At 33.4% G+C, this 22,156-nt stretch overlaps 2 protein-coding genes across 8 annotated transcripts in view; both read left to right on the forward strand.

The window, feature by feature from the left end:
- Positions 1 to 6,880: 6,880 nt before the first annotated feature.
- On the forward strand, positions 6,881 to 10,791 carry LOC128921772 (uncharacterized). The gene is made up of 3 exons (XM_054229965.1): positions 6,881 to 7,306; positions 7,763 to 10,425; positions 10,489 to 10,791. Exons 1-2 carry the CDS (start codon positions 7,072 to 7,074, stop codon positions 10,375 to 10,377), a joined length of 2,850 nt encoding a protein of 949 aa, XP_054085940.1. The 5' UTR covers positions 6,881 to 7,071; the 3' UTR covers positions 10,378 to 10,425; positions 10,489 to 10,791.
- Positions 10,792 to 12,643: 1,852 nt separating this feature from the next.
- Positions 12,644 to 22,156, forward strand: part of Mfsd6a_1 (Major facilitator superfamily domain-containing protein 6-A) — a 53,719-nt gene continuing 44,206 nt past the window's right edge. For all 7 annotated transcript variants that reach the window (XM_054228642.1, XM_054228640.1, XM_054228644.1 and 4 more), the window contains exon 1: positions 12,644 to 13,025. The gene's annotated coding sequence lies outside the window, so the exon portion shown is untranslated. The remainder of the gene's footprint in view (positions 13,026 to 22,156) is intronic.

Consider the following 22,156-nt stretch of genomic DNA (forward strand, 5'->3'; position numbering starts at 1 on the left):
GCGTCAAATTGTACGTTATCTGAATAAATTACACCAATCAATTGTGAGAGTATAAAATGAAACAAACAAAACTTTGAAAAAACTTTTTATAGCAGAGAGGTTTCCCCATAGAAAGGTATAATATAATAAGAAACAATACTCGTATATAAGAATATAATTATTTATAAAAACGTTATTATGCATCATGGTTTTTAGACTTGAAGACTATCAGAAAACCGCTACACCCTAACATACGTACAAATAAAAATAAACTAAATTCATTGCTTTAACATTAATATGCGGTTTCATGTTTACTTCTGGTGCAAACGAATCTGAAAGTGTTGATCGCAATGCAGGAGAGAAGTATTGACAGCAGATATGTGGTTGAATATGTGTAAAGGTATGTTAGATACTCGCCTCTATTATTCATTGTTCAATTCACCGACGCATTCTGCTCGACGATTACCAGAGAATTTTATTGAAAACATCTGTGCTGTTAATTACATTGCCCTGAAAGCACTGCAAGTGATTAATGTGTTGCGACTTAATAGCTCAGCGCTTCACTTCTCAATCATATATGGTGGGCGGGTGTTGGTAGACACACTTCAATAACTGTAAATTTAAATGTATACGTATATACATATTCGAGCTGCAACATTTTGTACATTATATCATTTATTGAAAATCGCTGGTTTAGATAGTAAACAAGTTTGTTTTTCATAAAATCTATGTTGATTTACCTACATATAGTTATACTCTACATATTATATATACTAAACTATACCCTGTCGGAATGAATCTGGCCTTTTGTCCTGAAATATCATATATTTTAATGTCAATAAAAAAACTGTAATGGTTTGTATTATAAAAATATTTCTTGGGATAGATTTCAAGCCAGAAAGCATGCTCTATGAAAAAATTTTGAAAAAATCGTACAAGCTAGATAAGCAAACAACAATTAAGACGACCTCTTACCCTATCATAAAGTCTAATCGAAGTGGAAGAATAAGCACAGAGACAACCGTGAGTGAGTAACTCTGAGAACATCATATATAAGGTAAGGTCACTGGTACCTATTTAGTATTTTAATAATGGATAAGAACATATTCAGAGCATAATTGCAATACAATTATTTTGTGGTAGATGACAATTTACCATGGCAACGTGACAAGTATTATTTTGGAATAATGGTAATCCCCAACCTAGCGCCTTGAAAAATCACCACGTATATTCAAAACCTTTTTCGAGAAAGTGACAAAAGAACTTAAATTTGTGCTTAATCTGTTTGGGAAACACTGTGAAAAGCTGAAGTCATTCTATAAAGAATTTATAGAGTTATGTTTCCGGCAAAGTCCCAAAAAGGTTTTTAACTCATAACATGTATTTATATTCTTATTTCTAAGGCCCTGGATAGATTTTAAGTCGAATAAATTTATTGATTGTGCTCGTATGAGATCGATTTTGGGTTTTTATAGTACACAAGAATTTCCTAGAGTTTTCCTAAAATGAAGGCTAGTAGAAGTAAGTATAAAGCTTGCAAGGTTCTTGGTGGTTTCGTGCGAGGATTCCTATTTGGTTACCAATGCCGTAGAGGCGCGCTAGTCAGTTCACATATCATTTCAAGTTTTTAATATCAGATATGAATCGCAGCGTAATCTTGCATGAAATTGTTCGGTTTTCAGATTTCAAAACAAATATTTGTTTATTACACAAAAGCAAAATAGGCCTTAAGGGTGTTCTATATTCATGTAGGTGATTATAAAGTAGATTTTCAGATAAATAAAAGTGAAATTAAAGAATTTAACTCCCGAACTGCCTATGGTGACCACATTGGCGGTACACGATATGCTGCGTTGTTGTTTTTGCTGGCGAGGTAAACATTTTTCGCAAAGTACTCGTAAATGTGGAAATCGTGCGAAGTGATATTGAACAGGCGGCAGCAATTATTACACTGCCGCTTTACACGCGCCAATGCAAAAAATTATTTATCTGTGTGAATCTCTATCTACAGTTGGGAGTTCGTGTGTGTGTATGCGTGTGATTGAGCAAGCAGCTGGACTATCGATATCCGCTGGGATTGACGGCTAGGGTCAAACAATGTGTTTTTGTTATTTTGTAGCTGACGGCTTGTGTATGCGCATATACCACATGTATGTATGAGAGAGGAAGAGCCAAACAGTTTCTGTATAAAAGGTGAGGTCATGCACAGCCGCTGGCAAATAGGTCAAGGTTGCTCGGTATCAATTAGCGTGTAAATGAAAGCAGAGGATATTACAATGCAAAAATACACATACGTACATACACACATATGCATGTATATAGGTATTTATGAAGGCTGGCAATATTATAAACTATTATAATGAAGCAAACAAACGGCAATTATTGCGGAATTATATAATTAAAATGTCGAAGTGCGCACTGCGGTCATTGCTGAACAGCAGCTCAAAGGTCATTACTTTATTTTCACCTTTGACCATACAGCAGAAGTGACAATTGCTGTGCATAAGCAAAATAGCTTTAGAAGCACACTTTCACTAAATTACTTGAATGTGTGTGTGTGTGTATGTATATTCAAATCCTACTTAATGACTTGGCATAAAATGTTGCCGATTTCATCCCTTCGATGCATATCAAAACACTGTTTAACAAACGCTAATGAACATTTTCGAAGCCAAGTGAGACTGGTGCGGGCGAGCGGTAAGCATAAGAGGCGTTACCGACATAAGTTGGGGGTGGATTAGACAAAAGAAAGAAGTGAAAGAATGCACTAATGCATTTCTGCTGCCGACAAGCCGTTATTTATAAACACACGCAGCTGACGACTTCATCTGTGGTCGCGCGCCTAGTGAGACAACAAAGCGGCGCACGCGTCACAAGCAGGAAGCAAAATAAATAAATTCAAAAATAAATTAATATTCAAAAATGAAATATGAAATATGCACATTGCCACTACCCGGAAATTGTGTACAATTAAGCGCTAAATATGTAAAAATGAAAAAATTAAACGAAAATTTTCGTGGCAATTGAAAATGTAACCTTAAAATTCCCAAATAAATTTCTGTTGGAAATAAATATTATCAGAAATTGTATCAAAAACACTTCCAACTCAATTGCGGACATGCACTCACCGCAATGCATACACTCATATATATCTACAGTGGTGGCCATATCATATGCAACTAAAACACGATTTTAGAAAAAAGTATGTTTATCTTACCATTAAACTTGGGAGACTGTTGATTGGTAATGACATTATTTTAATTTGGTATTTTTACTATTATTTAGCGCTTATAAACCAAAAGATTTGCATTCTTAAAAAAAATACGAATACCATTTTGAGATCACCTCTTAAATTACGGGGACAAAGCATAAAAATCTTTGATAACTTAATTGCCTAAATGCCAAGAAGATGTCGTGAAGTGATAAAAAAACAATGGATTTGTAAAAAAATATTAGTAAAACTTATTTTTTACTATTGCTTCCAAAAAGTTGCATATGTTTTGTCCACGTAATTTAAGAGGTGAAATCAAAATGGTATTCGTATTTTTTTTAAGAATGCAAATCTTTTGGTTTATAAGCGCTAAATAATAGTAAAAATACCAAATTAAAATAATTTCATTACCAATCAACAGTCTCCCAAGTTTAATGGTAAGATATACATACTTTTTCTAAAATCGTGTTTTAGTTGCATATGATATGGCCACCACTGTACATGCATGCAATTGCATATGCCGCACAATAAATTCAGGCACTTCACCGGCGACGCCTGCATTCACACTTCACACACAGCCGGCGCTCATCAGGCTGCACGCCCCCATCTGCTAGTTAGTCAGCCAGCCAGTCAGTCAGTCAGCCAGAGAGTAGAGGGTAGAGGCCCATTCATTTAAATAATATTTTGTGTTTTTAAACAAATTTCATACGACGTGCGCAGTGTAAACAAATAAATGCAAGTGTTATTCATTTTCGATTCCGGTCGCCGAATATTCATAAGTACCAAGTATACACCAACTCTCACAAATCGCTTGCTCTCAGCGGTAAAGGGGGAACCGCTTTAGCGGATACGAATCGGACAAGTGACACATTTGGCCACAGCTGCTCGTTCATTCGGCCCATAAAACAGAAACACTTCCTCCTATAGAATACATTCAGGCGCTGGTGAAAAATTGCTCACAGCGCTGCCGACGTTAGCGCCACCGTTGACAGCACCACATCCGCAGTTCATTGTAGTTCGAAAGCCACGAGTTTGTTTGACGTGTTAACTGTGTGTGTGTGTGTGTGTGTGTGACTTCTCTTCAGGGTGGTTTTGCATATTTAATTTGGTCGAACGCACTTTTAATCAGCGCTATTATTGTGTTTGCTGCTTGGCATGGTGGGGGAATTGATTTTAAAATTAATTAAAAATTTGAGTAAAGTTGAAAATGTATTCACTGACCAGAATAAGATTTTTAAGCTAAAGAGTGTTGCTAGTTTATGCATTTGCTTTTTTAGTAAATGGAAATGTTAGGTAGAGAATTTAAATTTTCAAATCGATCCCTATAATTCTTAAAAAATTGTTTCAAAAAATTATGGTTTAGGAAAATTGTATAAACTCCTCTGAAACTTCTTCTTCTGACAGATGGTAATTTCATTGCGTTCGGGCGCTTTGACTGAACTGACACCTGGTAACAGCCCTTCAGCAGACTTCCGATTGGACAAAAATGTGAAATTTTGTATCCATGTTCCATCCATTGTCATAAACCGGGGCACAATCTTCTTATTATTGGATTTGATTGGTGTCTAGTTGTCCATTGAACGTTTGTCTTTTTAATCGATCTTCTAATGCTTGCTAAGGTATAATTTTGAATATAGATTTATAATATTCTTTCAGGTGTCAATGGAATACAGAATTCGCCCAAAATAATTTATGGCCCCCGACAAAATTTCATAAATTGTTTGACCTTTTCTGCCATTACAGCCTCTTGTGGCCTTCTCAAACGAAGTCTAAAAAAATATACGGGCAAATACCTATCTGACGATGTGCACTGCTTAGTTCATACATCATAATAAGTTTAAAACAAGAACAACCTGCAGATTATAACGAAAACGAAACAATTTCAAAATCAATAATCTCTCGGTACATGACAGCTTATATTGTCAAAAAAGAAAAAAAATACTGTCTTATGAAATAATTCGCTTCTACAATAAGGCTATACTTTGAACTCGAATTAATAAATTGATACTCACGCTTCCGGAAGATATGAGGATTAATGTAGTAATCTATGCCACCAATTTCCCCATTCCAAACTCTATATCTCATTGAAATACATCCTTAGATCGATGACATAATTATACATATGTACATATACATATGTATCTCATATGTATTTAAGAGATATAAATTCACAAACTATAGTAGCAATGCTAACTCATGACGTTTTGTACCTAACAATCCAGTGAACACTTAGCTGGTAGCTTCAATTTCATCTAGGTCTACATTATCGAGCCGTATTCGCAAATTAAACCTTAATCACTCGTGAGTGCATATGCAAGAGTAACACTTGCTAACAGGACAACAGGGCTCCTTTGCAGCGAAATAAAAGCTGCACTCTACAGCTCTTCCACCCGCCAAACGTCTTCCGGCGCTTTCTTAAGCGACACCTTTAAACAGCTTCTTGCACTTCGCCTAAACACATCTAAAGCTATTCAAGCGAACAGCCGTTGTGTTGGCGCGCGTCGCGGTCGCTCCAAGCACTGTCGGCGCCGACACCACAAACACGTCGCTGCCGGCTGCGTGAAACAGTGGTGGCGAGCGTATAAGCACAACAGCGAACAAACCTACAAGCTTCAGCGTTTTCGCATTTTTGCCTTGCGTTGCTTTCGCTGAAATACTTGTTTTTGAAACAAACGCTTCTTACTTTGTGCTCACGCGCACTTTGTTTTGCTCTGCTTTCACATTTTGCTTCATTCCTTCCCTTTTGCTTAGCCATTCTTCACATTGGCTTTGCATTGTTTGCAGCTTTTTTGTAGCTTTTCGCTGTTTATTGTTGTTATGATTTTTTGTTGCCTGCTTGCTATTGTTGTTGTTCTTGGTGGTTGACGCGCACGTATTCTTTGCTTGGCTTGTTCGTCTGTTGCTTTTCTGTTTATATTTTCGCCTTTCCGCCGGTCGCTCCATGCGCGTCTGTGTGCGCTTCCAGAGAACTTACAACATAGAGAAGGTGCAGGTTCGACAGCGACTGAAATTCAAGTCTGAAAGAAGTGTACTAGGGAATTTACCACGCTGCTGGGAAACTCACCTCATGAAAAGTTAACAACGATTTCAGTTTTAGCATAGGGAATTCTGTAAAACGAGAAATCGCTGGCACATGAAATAATCATGTGATATTATTATTCAATTTTAATTAAATTTTCATTTCTTTTTATTTTAAGTTATTTTATAAAAATTTATAAATAAATAAAATTGTACTTATTAAAAATATATTTTGTCCGAATTATTAATAGAATGATTAAAAAAGTTATGTTACGATGGGCGTCGAACCATTGCCCTTTCTCAACTTGAACTTCACCGAAAGGGAAAGTAGGAACATATGTGTGAATGTATGTAATGATCTTTCTTTTGTTTTCGCCAATTTCAATATGATATCAATTGTCATTATTGACATATGATATTGCGCCAAAAGTCAATTGCGCGGGATGTATTTAATTACAAGTGTCAAATATGACATGGGGTGATCATTGCGCCAAAAACAAAAAAGGGAATTGCGCCAAAAACAACAAAAGTCAATTGGGCGGGATGTATGTATGTATGTAATGATCTTCCTTTTGTTTTCGCCAATTACCATATGATGTCAAGTGTCAATAATTGATGATAATTGCGCCAAAAACAACAAAAGTGGATTGGGCGGGAAGGTGTGTAATGAATGTACATACATATGGAATGTTCTTTCTTTTTCTTTTCTTTTGGCTGATTACCATATGATGACAAGTGTCAAATATGAATGGGGTGATCATTGCGCCAAAATCAAAAGTTTTTTGTGAATTGTGCGAGACGGTTGTTTTTTGCGTTTTTTGCGATTTCGTACGTTTTTCTGTATTTTTTAAATTTTAATAAAAATGCCAAAAATTAGGAAGTGTCGTGTTCGGGATTGTGAAAGTACCAGCGGGGTACTCCGGTTGTTTCGGTTTCCAAATGAAAGGGAGCTGGCTGCAAAGTGGAAGGAGAATTTACAGATTCTGCCCACTGACCACTTTTCAGCCAGTAACACTTTCATTTGCGAAAAACATTTCGCGAAAGAGGCGATCGGGCAGAGGATGCTGCGGAAGAACGCGATCCCCACTTTATGTCTGGGTAAGTGCTCTGCATTTATATATCTACAAACATATGTCTATAAAAATTGTGCTGGCGGATGTCCACATATGTATGCATGCTTGTGTATCTGTGCATACGTGCATACACATGTGTGGGTGAATGTGCAAATTCCGAACAATACCTTTTTGGTGTTATATTTGCTGTCGAGTGGCCGGCCACATACATATGTGTGCATGCGGGTGATTATATGTGTGCATACGTGCATGCATAGTATGTGTATATTTACGAGTACGTACTCACGAAATGTATGCATTAGGGGTGCACGAATAAATGGATAATTTTATGTATTAGGGGTGTATAATAAAATTAAAGTTTATTTGAAGAAAATTTTTTTTTTAAATTTTACTTTTTTAAATGAATTTATTTATATATTGTATATTTTATTCTTTATTATTGTATATTATACTGTATATTTAATTAATTACTTTTTCATAGGCATTGAGGGGAGCCCAGCCCAACAATATGTGGCAGCAAAATTGTATCGCAGTTGCTGCGTTAGCAACTGCACGGGATGGGAGTCCCGGAAGCTCTTCGAATTTCCGAAAACGGAAGTTGCTGCCAACAATTGGGCTCGGGCCTGCAATTTACAATTGCCATTACAAAAAAATAAACGATTATTTGTATGCGAACGTCATTTCTATAAGAAAGACGTTTCGGCAAAGCGAGTTTTGCACGAAGTTGTGCCGGCACTAAATATTAAAGAAAATGATGATAATAGCGATATATCATCAGAATGGGTTTTGCCGGCGGTAGTAAAAAGCTATAATATAAAAAATGAAAAAGCGGCTTCACCCTCTAGTTTTACTTTTTCCGAAATGGAAAAGATGACAAAACTATGCGAAATCGATATGAAATGTGAAAGTAGTGAAGAGATCACTACTTTTGATCATGAGCATTATGCTCGAGTAGCCAGAGGCTACCAAAAAAATGCGCTGAAGCAAAGCCAAACCATAGCGCAATTAAAAAAACAAATTTATGATTTACAAAAAAAATGTGAAGCTTTAGAAAAAAGCATTGTAATACCCAGCGGTGCAAGCGAATACGCAATAACATTCGCTAGAATGATTCTTAAAAATAAAACCTCCTATGACGAAAAGGAGAAGATAATGGCATTGAACATAAATTATATGTCAACAAAAGCCTATAATTTCATGCGCGATGACCTCTCATTTGCATTACCGCATAAAAAAACGCTTTTGCGTTGGCGGCCGATCCGGTCTGTGTCCCCCGGTATCGATGAGAAGGTATTAAACAATTTAGAGAAAATTGTGCGCAATATGAAAAGAGAAGAGCGCATTTGCCAAATAATTTTCGACGAAGTCTCAATTAAAAAAGATCTGACGTACAATAAAGTACGGGACGTTATAGATGGCTTCGTCGATAACGGAGAAGGTCACCGAGAAAGTGTGATCGGCAATAAGTGCTGTTTTTTCATGGTAAAAGGCTTAGTGTCCAAATGGAAATATATAGTTTCCTACTACGTAGCCAAGGAAGGCGTAAAAAGTGTGCAATTAGAGAAATTGCTAAAGAACAATATTGATGCCTGCGAGAACATCGGGCTCAATATAAAATCAGTAGTATGCGACCAGGGCGGTCAAAATATGAAGTTGAAAGGATTATTGGGCGCAACTTCAGACCAGCCATATTTCTTTTATAAGGAAAAGAAAATTTATTTTATGTTTGATTACTGCCATTTAATTAAATGCATCCGCAATATGTTTTTGAAATACGACTTGGAAACAAGTGATGGCATAGCAACATCCGCTGTTGTGAAACAGATATATGCCATAGACCAAGCGAATGTCAATTTTAAAATGTGCCCAAAATTGACCTATTCTCACGTGTACCCGGGCTGTTTTGAAAAAATGTCTGTGTCCAGAGCCACACAGTTACTCAGCAATTCGGTAGCCGCCGCTATAGAAATGGCTACCAGTCAAAATCTTTTGGGCTCCGATGAGCAATCCAAAGCACGAGCCAAGGCAACCCAATCATTCGTAAAAAAAATGAACGATCTATTTGATGAATTGGATTGCAAAACGCTCCACAATGCGAATCCAATAAGGCGACCAATACAGAGAGATTGTATTGAAAAAATCAATAGATTGAAAAAATATATCGCATATATAGCTGCCATTAAGAGTCCACATATCAATATCATGTGCCTCGACTCTACCAAATTAACTATTACCGCAATGATCGGAATAAGCGAAGACATTTTTAAAGAAAACGATACGATATCGTTTATACTCTTAGGGAAAATGAACCAAGACGCGCTTGAAAACTTTTTTTATAAAATCCGGGCAAATTTGGGGATCAACAGTCACCCATCAGCACACGAAATACAGTACATAGTAGCGAGACTAATCTCTATGCATGTGCTACGTCGGCAATTCTCACATACAGGGAGCAATTGTGAAGAAGATGACGACATAAACCTTGACTGGAATTATGGCCAAGAAGACGACTTGAAAGAAAATTTACAACCAGCAGAGCAACTTGCCGTGGAACAAATAGAGATTCCAGACGAGCACTTTGCTTCTGCTGAAAAACCAGCAGAAACTCAGGTACGTCGATACTACACAGGATACGCCATTTACCAGAAGGTTTTATGCCGGTTAAAATGCCAGAAATGTGTTGCTGTTATGAAGAATACGACGGGCTCACTGGAAGACTCATCGGAAGCCCTTATAAGGTCAAAAAATTATAAAAGTCCCGACGACCTAAGATTGGTAAATCCCGATGATAGAGTTTTTGAAGTATGCCGGCTTCAATTTAATTACTACAAGGAGCTATTCGCAAAACACGCGGCCAAAGTGGGTATCAAATCATTGATGATAGCTCAAATTACGAAAAAGACACAGGAGATTTATCCGCAATGGTATGAGGAGGCAGGGGAATGCCTAGGACACAGGCACACATTCCTCGATTTTTTGATAACTGTTTTGCTATACAAAAACAGTAAGTGGCTGGCTCTTCAAACCGCAGAACAGTGTAAAAAAGTCGCCAAAGCCAGCGCATACCAAAAGAAATTAAAAAAATTGACAACGTAAATTGCAGGTCGGGCTCAAAAAATAGCGGCAACTTCTGTTTTTTTATAGGTAAAATAAATTTATATTAATAAATATGTACAGTAATTAATACACTTTTCTTTTTCTTTTCAGATTATATTCCTATACATATATTAATTATTATTATTTTTTTCTTTCAGGGTAGTCAGTAGTAATTTATTTATGTACATATATGATATTAGATGTAAATTTTAATATTAGTTTTAGTTTGTAGTAAATTAGTATTATAGTTTGTAGTTTAGTTGATTAGAAAACACGAGCCAAGTTTCTATAAAATTAGATTTAATTATGTTAAATCGAGTTTTATAAAACTGGTGAAAATGAAAAAGACCTTTTCTTCATTGATTAGGTTGTGCGAGAATTTGCCATATGTTGGTAGGCAATTCTAAAAATCGTGTATTATTAAATATATATATTATTAATGAATATTTTTATTTTATTTTATTTTAATAATTTTTTCTTTATTTTTCATTTCAGATTTTTCAAATAAATATTTTCTTATTTTTAATCAAAATTAATTTTTTAATTAATATTTGATTATTTTTAAGCAATATGTATATATTAAATATTTATTTTCAATAAAAGTTTGAAATTTCTGCATATAAAAATGTTTCATCTATTTCATTTGATATCAACTTGGTTTCCATATAGAAATTTGACTGGCGTACAAGCAAATTACAAACGTGCTACATAAACACATATATATATTTCCTCATGCGCACTTTGGCAGACGGAGTTACATATGTACACTGCTGACTTCTCGCATGACGAGGGAATAAAATGAAATTGTACTACTGCTTATTCTTCTTAGAATAATCAAACCATAATTGAGAAAAGACAAATGTATCACATAGTTTGGCACGCATGGTGAGTGCTCGCCTTGTTGCCATGAGTGCTTAGGTTCGAATCTCGTGTTGGATCTTATTTTTCGATTTTTATTTTTATACTCCTTGAACAGAATTATTTCAGAAAGACAAAAATTGAAGATTTTATGAATTTTGCCAAGCTCATTACAATGTTGTCACATTTCGATTGACTTCAGCACCAGCAACGAAATATGATTTATAATTTTTGCCATCGTCGCGAGGAAGCAGTTTGTCGACACCGACGTGTGCAGCGGGGAAAAGAGTTGACATATTGTTTCTGCTTCTTGATGTTCATAGTTTTTTGTAGTGAGTTACTCATGTATGTAAGTTTGTATATGCGTTGGTTTGTTTTTTTGACGGTCATTCACATTCACATATTCTAATTGGTGCGTTTGCTGTTGCGCATATGAAGGAATGGTGTTGTTGTTCGTATGACGATTGCCAATTCGTAATATTATACATACATATGTACGTACACTTGTAAGTTTGTAGGTCATTCGCGAATATTTGGGCGTTGGTGATTGCTCATATGAAGGAATTCCCTTGTGCTTACATACAAATATATTTATGAATGAATGTAGTAGATACATACATATGTAGAAATATCGTGTACGTGGTAGGTTTTTTATGTGATCGCGCATATGACAGATAATATATACATGTGTATATGCATATCTATACATACAAATGCTCATTTATACCTATAATTTTTTTAAAATGTAGCAATTTTTTAAATTTTAACACATTTAATTTATAAAACCGAAATATTGAAAAATATTTTTCCTACAAATTCTATTCAATATTTTTCACATTTCATTTATAAATGAAACCGAAATATTGACATAAATTTTTATTTATTTGTCTACAAATTATTTTAAATATTATTTATGAGCTGAAAAAATTCTATTTATCAGTTAAAATTTATAAAAAGTCAAAATAGTTTATCATATCAAAGCATGGGCATATCACATCAAAATGCCAATCATCACTAATGTTCATTCCCCGGCAGTCAATTCTGTTAAATAATAACGAGTAACGAGCGAATGGTGAATTCCCTACTAGCCAATTATAAGCTCTGTAAATGACCGTATCGAGCATCATACAAAAATCAAAATGCTCCTTCTCTATGTTGTAAGTTCTCTGCGCTTCGTAGCTGCGTTTGGTTAGACGGTGGCTGCTTAGGTGGTGTGTGCGTGTGTGCATATGTGTATGTAGTTGTGGTGTTGTTCGTGGTGGCAGCGTTAGCAACAATAGCGTCAGCGCGCCTTTGATGATGACAGCACGCGAGCAGCGAACAGCAGCTAGCAGAGGGCGACCAGCGGCGCGGAGCACCCAACTAGACAACGCTGGCTCTTGGCTGGCTGGCTGGCACGCTAGTTGGTTTGTTCGCTGGTTGACTGGTTCAGTTTTAATTCTGACGGCTGACAGTTAAGTTGATTTCGTGCGCTGAACGCGGAACGTTAAAGCTAACAAAGCTGCCTGCTCTTCGAGTGACTTTTACTGTCTGTGAGACGGCGATTGTGTATGTGTGTGTGTGTTCAAAATAGTTTTTGTGGCTTTTGCCAAACACAGCGGATTGTTTTGCGTTGTTTGAATTAAAATCAAACGATTAACGTTAATAAAAGAGGAAAACAAATATTTGGCAAAGAGATACGCTAAATTAAACTGTGAAGCTTTTTAAATAGAAATAGTGACAGTGAATTTTGGCGAGAAACTTGTGACAAGAGGAGAAGTAGCAGCAGGAAGAAGTGCGCGAAAATTCTGGTGTGTGTTTAATTTTTTTCATTTAATATTTTAATATTAATAATAATTATTATAAATGTGTGATATAAGGAGCTCACAATTGAATTATGTGCATATGTGACTCATATATTTTTGAAAATATTTTATGTCTTTCAACTATACAATTAAAATAAAAATAATTTAAAAAAAAATTTCAAAAGTCTCGTAAAAATTTATATAAATTCTTTGTGAAACTGAAATAAGTTTCGTGTTTATATGCAGTGCATTCTGCGAATAAAAAATATTTATTTAACAATTATTTTAAAGTTATAAATATTAGGGTAAATAAGTAAAATTTACTAAAATAAAGTGAATATTATTGATTTCATTTGGAGTAATAGGAAAAGTTCATGATTTTCGTAATTCTTTCATTTAAGGCAAAAAATTATTTTTTTTTCAAGCGTAAAATAATAAAAAATAACAACATTTTTTTTAAACAAAGTGAGTTCTAATAATATTAATACCATTAAATTATTAAAGTTTTTAGTTCTAACAAAAATTTAGTTTTTGTAAATTTTTTAATAAAAAATAAATTTTTTAAATTTATATTTTTTATATTAAAAATATATCAAAAAATGTCCGAAAAAGTATAATAAAAGATTTTTTCTATAGCAATGTTTGATTTCAAATAAATAATTTGAAATAAACATTTTAATATATTAAAACCAAATTATTTTCGCATTATATTTTTAAAATTTTTATATTATTATTTTATTATTTAAAATAAGTAAAAATAATTTATTTTGAGTAAGATAATAATTTTTATTTCTTATAAACGTAATTTATGTTATAAATCTTCATTTTTTTTAATCTTGAGATTTTTGATTGGATTTTTAATATCTAAGAAAAGAATTGAACATAAAATTATATCAGTAATTTTATGCAAATGACATTATAATCTATATATTATTATAATCGCAATTAAAAAAAAAAAATATTTTTATTTATTTTAATTTTTTTTTTTAATGAATAAGAATTCTTTTATTATTTATATTAGTAAAAAATATAATTTGTATTAACTTTAGAATTAGAATTACGTTATTAAACTATAAACGCTAAGCATAATCTAACTTACGTACTTACTTACTCACGCTATATTTATTATCTCCTTATATGAGTTTGGTTTACAATTTTGCCTTCAAGTTAATCCATTCAACAATTGGCATGCTATTTTCATGCCCTCAAATTATGCAAAAGCGCGCCAAATGCTAAGAATCATGACACAGAAGTGAAAAGGCTCTCAACGAGAAATCGCAAAACAGAAAAATATAAACTCAACAACATAAACATTGTAATTAGCTTGCTCTGATATATTCACTTAGCGAATCAGTGCGGTTTTGCAAAAATTAAGCAGCATGCAGTATGCTGCCGCAAGCAGGCCATTATTTGCAGTTTTTGTTTTGCAAATTTCCTGCACTGAAATACGATAGTCCACAGGCTCGCGCACATGTTGCATCTGCAATGTGGGCTACAAACAACAACAACAACACTGCGTGTTTGGTAAATTTTGCGGTTGTCGAGGATTTGGTTCGTTTATTGATAGTTGCGCGCTCTGCGGATGGACGCTTGTCTGCCAAGCTGAATTAATAGTTACAGTCATGTGCATAATATTACAAGCCAAAAGATAAAAAAAATAAAATAGAATAGAATAAAATAAAATAAAATAAAATAAAATAAAATAAAATAAAATAAAATAAAATAAAATAAAATAAAATAAAATAAAATAAAATAAAATAAAATAAAATAAAATAAAATAAAATAAAATAAAATAAAATAAAATAAAATAAAATAAAATAAAATAAAATAAAATAAAATAAAATAAAATAAAATAAAATAAAATAAAATAAAATAAAATAAAATAAAATAAAATAAAATAAAATAAAATAAAATAAAATAAAAAAAAAATAAAATAAAATAAAATAAAATAAAATAAAATAAAATAAAATAAAATAAAATAAAATAAAATTAAATTAAATTAAATTAAATTAAATTAAATTAAATTAAATTAAATAAACTAAAAATAATAATATAAAATAAAATTAAATTAAATTAAATTAAATAAAAAAAATTTAATTAAATTAAATTTAATTTAATAAAATAAAAAATAAAACACAATAAAATAAAATAAAATAAAATACAATAAAATTAAATTAAATAAAAAAAAATATTTTCTAATTTATGATGTAGATATTTTATTGACCATAGTGTTTTGCACAACAGTGTGCATATAAGCGAGTATGTGTACAAATATGTAGCCAGTACATTAATATACTAGTGTGTGTAAAATCCATACACTACTAGGTTGCATGAATGAAACATTTGTTGCATCCACACGAGGGCAATAAGATTTGTATGCACTTAATTTAAGCGTTGAAAGAATGTTTTTTACTACTGTTTGCTCCAATTTAATTTTTTTTCGATTTAATTTTAAATGAGACTGTGTGTGGGTGTTTGTGTAGGCGGCTGGCTGATGAAGAAAACAAACGATAAAATCTTTTATTGTGGAAATAAATGCAACTATAAATAAAGCGAATCAATAACGAAGCTGCAGAAGCGCGTCAGTTCCATTAGTCCGACGATTCGACAGCATCAGTCAGCCGCTTGCAGTGTGAGCTTGTAAAAATAAACACTGTGCGAGCATAAAAGTAGCGTGCACACATACAACTACTATATAAATATATATGTAGGTGTTTGACTGCATGCTGCTGGCATTTGTTGTTATTTACATTTCTCACTATTTAATTGTTTTTATTGCCAGGACACGCGTAAGCCATGAAGTTGTGGCTCTTTGGGGATTGCTATAAGTGTGTGAAGCCAGCTATTAAATACATAAAACTCTTTATTTATTTAATCAATTGTATTTAATAACTGCATTCAACAATTTCTGGTCTAACTTGCCTACACTAAAAGCACCATGGAGCCAACATACATACAGATGTATATATGAGATTTTGGCTGTGTATGTACATAGACTCCTATGCGGGTCAAACTAAATTCAAGGACTCTCTTAATTATCTGTTGTGTAGGATGAGATCATCACACCACGCAAAATTACGTAAACAAAGAAAACACAGAAAGAAGGAAATGAAAAAGCTCGAAAAAAAACTTTGCTTCTACACTATATTTGCTGTATACGTGAGCTTCAGAACACATACACTAGCACATAAAAAAACTTCTTTTATATGTATGTATATAGTGGTTTATTCCGACTGGTTTGCCATTTCATCTCCACTCTTACGGCCCCGTCTCCTGGTGTACGTCATTACCTTTAGTTCTTATTTCGTCGCTGTTCATTTTCATCTTTAGTACGGTATGTTTTTGGTGGTTTTGTTAGTTTTGTTGGCGCGTGACTTCATTGCAGTTGTAAAGTTTGAGTCATACGCTGAACTTGAACTTTATGCATTGGCAATTGGAAAAGTAATCACGTACCGTACACAAAGAAGAACTTATTTAAATGTGTTGGTGCATTAGGCTACATATGAATGTAGGTCAGATGCTTTGTTCTTGTTTTTGCATAACTGTACTTGAGTGTGGCAATATATGACTAATCGGCAATTTAAAATAACGGAGAAAAATACTCTATATTCCGCATTTAAGCTTTAAAAGAATACTATTTTATCGACTTCAGGTACTGCTCAAGCTTCGAACATAATTGGAATGGTTAAAGGTTGGAAATATTTTAGAAGCATATTCTCTTTCTTAAAATATCAGCTATTATTCTTGAAATGCTCCATAATTATAATTGACATATGCGTTCAACAGCTCATATAATGTTCGTCTAGATAATTCGGTTCTATTGTAACTGGTCTGTACCCGACAGATATACCATGTCCTTTCTTTATGATGATCAACACTGGAAATGTACATCATTACTGTTTTAGATGACCTGGGTCTGTTTGTTTATGGAAATTTCGTAAAAAAAATACTACTTTAGTTTAGAGCTCTTATCTGAAATCATTAGAAGATATTATTATATGGTTTTTTAACCCGCTTGCAAAAAAAATAAGTCATCATAAACAGTCCATAAAAAAAATATACATAAGTTCTCTTACTCCTTAATATTATCACATAAAAAATATTAAAGCAAATTTGCTGACATCAAACAAACTTCATATTTGAATACATATTCACTTGAGAGAAATGGCTTAGTTACAATCGATTTGTCGTTGTCATAAACAAAGTACATGCGACTCTGGGTGGTAAAGTACTTGACGTCAAAAAAAGCAAGTGCATGACAGCCTTGATTTATTTTTATGGCGTTATTGTGGTGTTTGTTTCCTCTATGGTTTCGTGTTTACAATAGTAATATGAAAATTAGACAAAAAAGTACATAATAAGCAATGCGTCCCATGCAGCGCGGAAAAAAATGTCCTTAAACAAAGCTTTTAACCAAACACAATTACAATTGTATACAATTAAAGTGGGAAAATTACACAAGTAAGCCACAAAAATGCACGCAAAACAAAGTTGGTGAATAGGTAAATAAATATATATAATATATATACATATGTATACATACATGGCAGCGAAGCATAGAGAAAATAATTTTACTCCGTCCAAAATGGTGTAGTTCTAATACTTTCGGGACCATTTAACGGACTATTTACTTGTAGTTTAGTTTATTGTCTTTGTCTATCATACTAATTAAATAATATTCTTTTATGCTTTCATATATTTGTAGTTTATAATTCAGTCTAGTAGGTCCTATATATAGGAAAAATGAATTTACTACTATCTTAACCCATTGCCTTTGGACATTTTTCTATTAAAATTTAAGTTAAAATATGTAGGGAAGGCTAAGTGGGTGTGTAACCAAACAATTTATACTCGGAATTTGCATGGCTCAAAGGTATTTCAAGTCTCTCAAAGATTCAGAAGTCCCCACGTTCTGTGGTCTTAAAAGGTATATAATGTCAAAGAAGTATATTGTACCGATTTGTATTTGATGTAAATTGATGTAGTGGTTCCTGAGATATGGTTCGTGATCCTTAAGTTGTTTCTCTGTTGATTCGGTTATTCTTACACTTGATTTAGGTAAAAATTACCTGTAATAAATGGGAATAGTTCCGGTGGCGTCCACGAATTATCGCATGAGACTTTTGATCTTCTAACATGGAATAAAACGGTGCCATTCTCTATGAGCATGTTTTATGAAGACTATTTTGTATCCGAATGACAGAAAAGGGTCTTATCGAGTTTTACGGTGCTACTCTTTCCACATAAAGAAATTTAACATAAAATATATTTATTCCCAAAAATTATCCAATTATATATTATATAAATATATTATATTTATTTATATAAATATATTAATCTGGAACTAATTAATAACTAATTTTATTCTGTTGGACCCCAATTGTAAAGGGTAGTCTGGGTGTACTCTCTTCAAATATTATTCCCACATTTTTTGCAGGATTTTGAATGTTGAAGGTTAGCAGTCATTGCAGCGGTGATCTCATCTCTTTATGAAACGTTTGAATTTCTATTTTAAATATTTGAAAAATATTTTACTGTTTTATTTTGACGAGCGTTTCACAGAGTTCAAACTGACCTTACAAAAATCGAGGAACATATTCAAACAAAGTATATTTTCATTCAAACGACAATTATTTTCTATTTACCCAATGCTGACCTAATGCAAAAACTTCGACATGTTCAAATGCATAGCAACGAGTTGCAACATGCAACATGCATGTCGGCGGTCACACATGCAACACATTCGCATAAGTGAAAACTTTTCAGCGCAATTAATTTTTATTGGCGTCATCACCATTGCCACCAACGACCACCAAAAGGATGAAGTGGTGTCATGCTATTGTTGTTGTTGCCATTGTATTTGTGTTTTTGTAATGCATTTTACATTTCAGTTGAATTTGTTGCAAATGCAGTTATTGCCACTGACTAAGCGCTGCCATTTGTTTGAAATTTTGTTGCGCCAAAATATTGTCGTTACATTGTTGTTGCTGCTGCTACGGCGCTTTGATGTGGTCGCTTACATCATTGGCCATCAAAAAGCGCAACAACAAGCGCTTGCATGTGTCAACAGTTTTACGCCGTCGTCGTTGTGGCACAGTCAGCACAGTGTTGAAGTGGCAGTGTGTCGGCTTTTACGTAACATGTGACAATAACTGCATTTACTTATTCATTTGGTGCGCGTATGTGTGTCTGTGTTGGTGTGCGCATGCTTTCGTGATTAAATTTGCATTTCACACATATTTCACAGGAGTGCAGCGCTGAATTATAATGTGATAACTGTGAATTTTCTAATTATGCCAGGCAAACGCTCACACACATTCACACTTCCATAGCGTCAGCGACACCTAAAATTCTAAGCTTGTGTGCGAGTGTGAGTGTGTGTGGGCGTTCGTGCGCTCACTAGAAAACAAGTGCACTTGTGCAGCATTTAATGCAATTAGTTTGCTAAATTGCTCGTGTGCAAATCGTTCTTATAACTACACGCACATATTTATTTAAGTGTGTATTTGTACATATTTATATATGTATTTTGTATATTTTATATTGTAGTTGGAAACATAAGCGGCTATATTTGTTTAATATAATTGCATGTGTATGTTTCTAATAAAGTTGTTGCTGTGCTTTAATTGCTGCTGTTTTGCAAGGATTTTCGGCGACTGAGCTCATACACTTGGATATTAGGTTGATTCTATTTTTTGTAAAGGAATAAGGCGTAAGAAATATGCAGTATCCTTTCACGAGAGTTGGAATTATTAGAATCAAAGACATATATTTGCAGTTAGATTTAACATTCAAAAATATTTAAGAGATGTATGCTAATTGGATGTGTTAATATAACACTATTTTTTACGAAAAAAATTTAACTGATTCCAATTATTGGATGCGGGCTCTGCTAAGGCGAAGAATATCCCGTTCGCTAAATACTGTACCTACGCCATGAGCATCTAGGAGAATACATACAGTTTCAAAGAAATTGTTACAGACGAAAACGTTAAAAATTCTAAAAAAGAAATGACCAACCCTGAAATGATTCATTCATTCGTAAAGGTTAGGGTTTAGTTATGTACCAGGTGAGCCGAGAAGCGTCCAATTCAAAAATAAATGAAATCGTTGGCAAAATTTAAGAATTGGGCCTCGATTTCTTATGCATCCACCGAATTTCCCGAATCCGGATTATCAATATAATTTTCTAAATTTTCCTCTAGATGGGGTGTGGTTAAAATATTTCAACAAGTGGATCATTCTTCCAATCTATCAAAGTAATGCCAGTTGTTCGATTCGGCACACTAGTTGTTTTAGCGAATCAAACTGAGCTAATATTAAGCGTAACTTAATTTGGTACTCTAAAAGCCTTTTCGCACAAGAGCTAATTGATTAATTAAACGGCCTGTGCTCGATTAAAGCTCTGATTAAAACACGATTTACTATACAAAATAATTTCTACATTAAATTTTAATCGAACGTATTTCTACGCTATTTGTCGGCGAGTTGTTCTCCACGCTGTAAATTTGGCTTTTCAAGGTTTCAATTAAAATCATTATTATTTTGTTTCATTTCGAACCACCCTAACATAATTTACTATACTAACTACATTGCAAATATATGCATACAACTATGTAACACGCACACTGTTATTGCACATTTAACGTGCAACATTTTGTGACAATATCGTTTTGTCGATGCGGTGTCATTTGGCGTGCTATTTCAGCGCTGCTGTGTGTACCGCAACTGTATGCATAAATTTAGCAGTTTAGCAATGCAGTTGGCTGCACTACATATGCAAGTGCACAATATTCGCGGATGCGTGCTGGCAAGTGCATACATAATAGATTACTTTGTAAAGCCCCAATAGGGAAAGCTGACAATTGTGAACATATTTTGGGTGAATAGAATAAATATTAAATATGCAGCAGAAGGCTGGAATAAAATGAGGCGATTGACAATTGCTAAAGGCGGTATAGGCTGTAAAATCAAATGTTTAGTATATACAGTGGCAATCCCAGCTATTTTGGCTCCTCCAAACCCAATTCACTTTCACTTCGAGCACCATATTTTTTATTATTTCCTTATTAAAATTACGAACTAGAAATGTTTTTCGATTTAAAAACAGAACAGTTTACTTTCTAAGTAAACTAGTTCGTAATTGTTCTTAAAGCTATTCAACTCTCTACATGGTGTGGACACAAACGTCAATACATAAATATTTATGGTATATTCATATATATTTCTATATATTGCGTGTGAGCGTTGGCAGCTGATGTCATTTTGCTCTTGTTGTTCTTGTTGTATGATTGCAGTTAAACGAATTATCCTGTAATTACACGCTGATTTCATCTACTTGCTGATAATAGTTAAAGTTTTTAAAGTCAAATAGTAATGCAAGCAATTGTTGTAATTAAATAGTGAAATTTGTACATTAAAGAACATAAGTTGACTAGAAATTTAATTTTCGCTGGCTTTCATTGAAAGCTGCTGCTCGTCATATTTATGAACGATAATTTAACTTTAATCTGCTTCCCTTTCCCATATAGAATACATATATATGTAGTTAATGAAACGCCTTAAGTAGTTCAGAGGGAGTTAAAGTGAGGTGAGATAAACCTTTAAAGCAGTCAGAAATCAATAATTTTACGGAAAATAGTATTTGAAGGTATTATTTAATAATAACATATTCAAACTAAATAGAAATCATTTCTTAACATTAATCAATAAATATGTGGAAGTAGAGCATTCTGACTTTCAATATCTTAAATACTTAATTGTGGCTCCAATTGAGACTGGGTTAAACTATTGGCTGTATATCTAATTTAAATAGTGTGCCCCTATCCTTGGGTCTACTGTGTCTTCATTAAGGTGAAATATAAACGATAAATAGCTTATATATAATTTTAAATGTGGTTCTGGCAAAATTTTAAAGGTCTCTGTCGCTTTGTAAATTTATTTTAATTGTTTAAACTATTTATTTATTAGCATACCTATTCATGCTGAGTATTATTATCATACATATTATGTATATTTTAAGCAACTCGACAGAGAAAAAGCTCATTTAATACGAATTTCAAAACTTTTTGGAAATTGTTGGAAATTCACCAAACACTAATTCGAAATCTAACTTGTTTCGGTTTGACCCAAAATTT

The sequence above is a fragment of the Zeugodacus cucurbitae genome, chromosome 4 (assembly GCF_028554725.1).
Source record: "Zeugodacus cucurbitae isolate PBARC_wt_2022May chromosome 4, idZeuCucr1.2, whole genome shotgun sequence".
NCBI lineage: Eukaryota > Metazoa > Arthropoda > Insecta > Diptera > Tephritidae > Zeugodacus > Zeugodacus cucurbitae.

What these genes read in the sequence shown, in the direction of transcription:
- LOC128921772 (XM_054229965.1), top strand. Translation starts at nt 7,072, where the DNA reads ATGCCAAAAATTAGGAAGTGTCGTGTTCGGGATTGTGAAAGTACCAGC. An exon ending in GATCCCCACTTTATGTCTGG is followed by an intron (nt 7,307 to 7,762) that starts GTAAGTGCTCTG and finishes ACTTTTTCATAG; the next exon opens with GCATTGAGGGGAGCCCAGCC.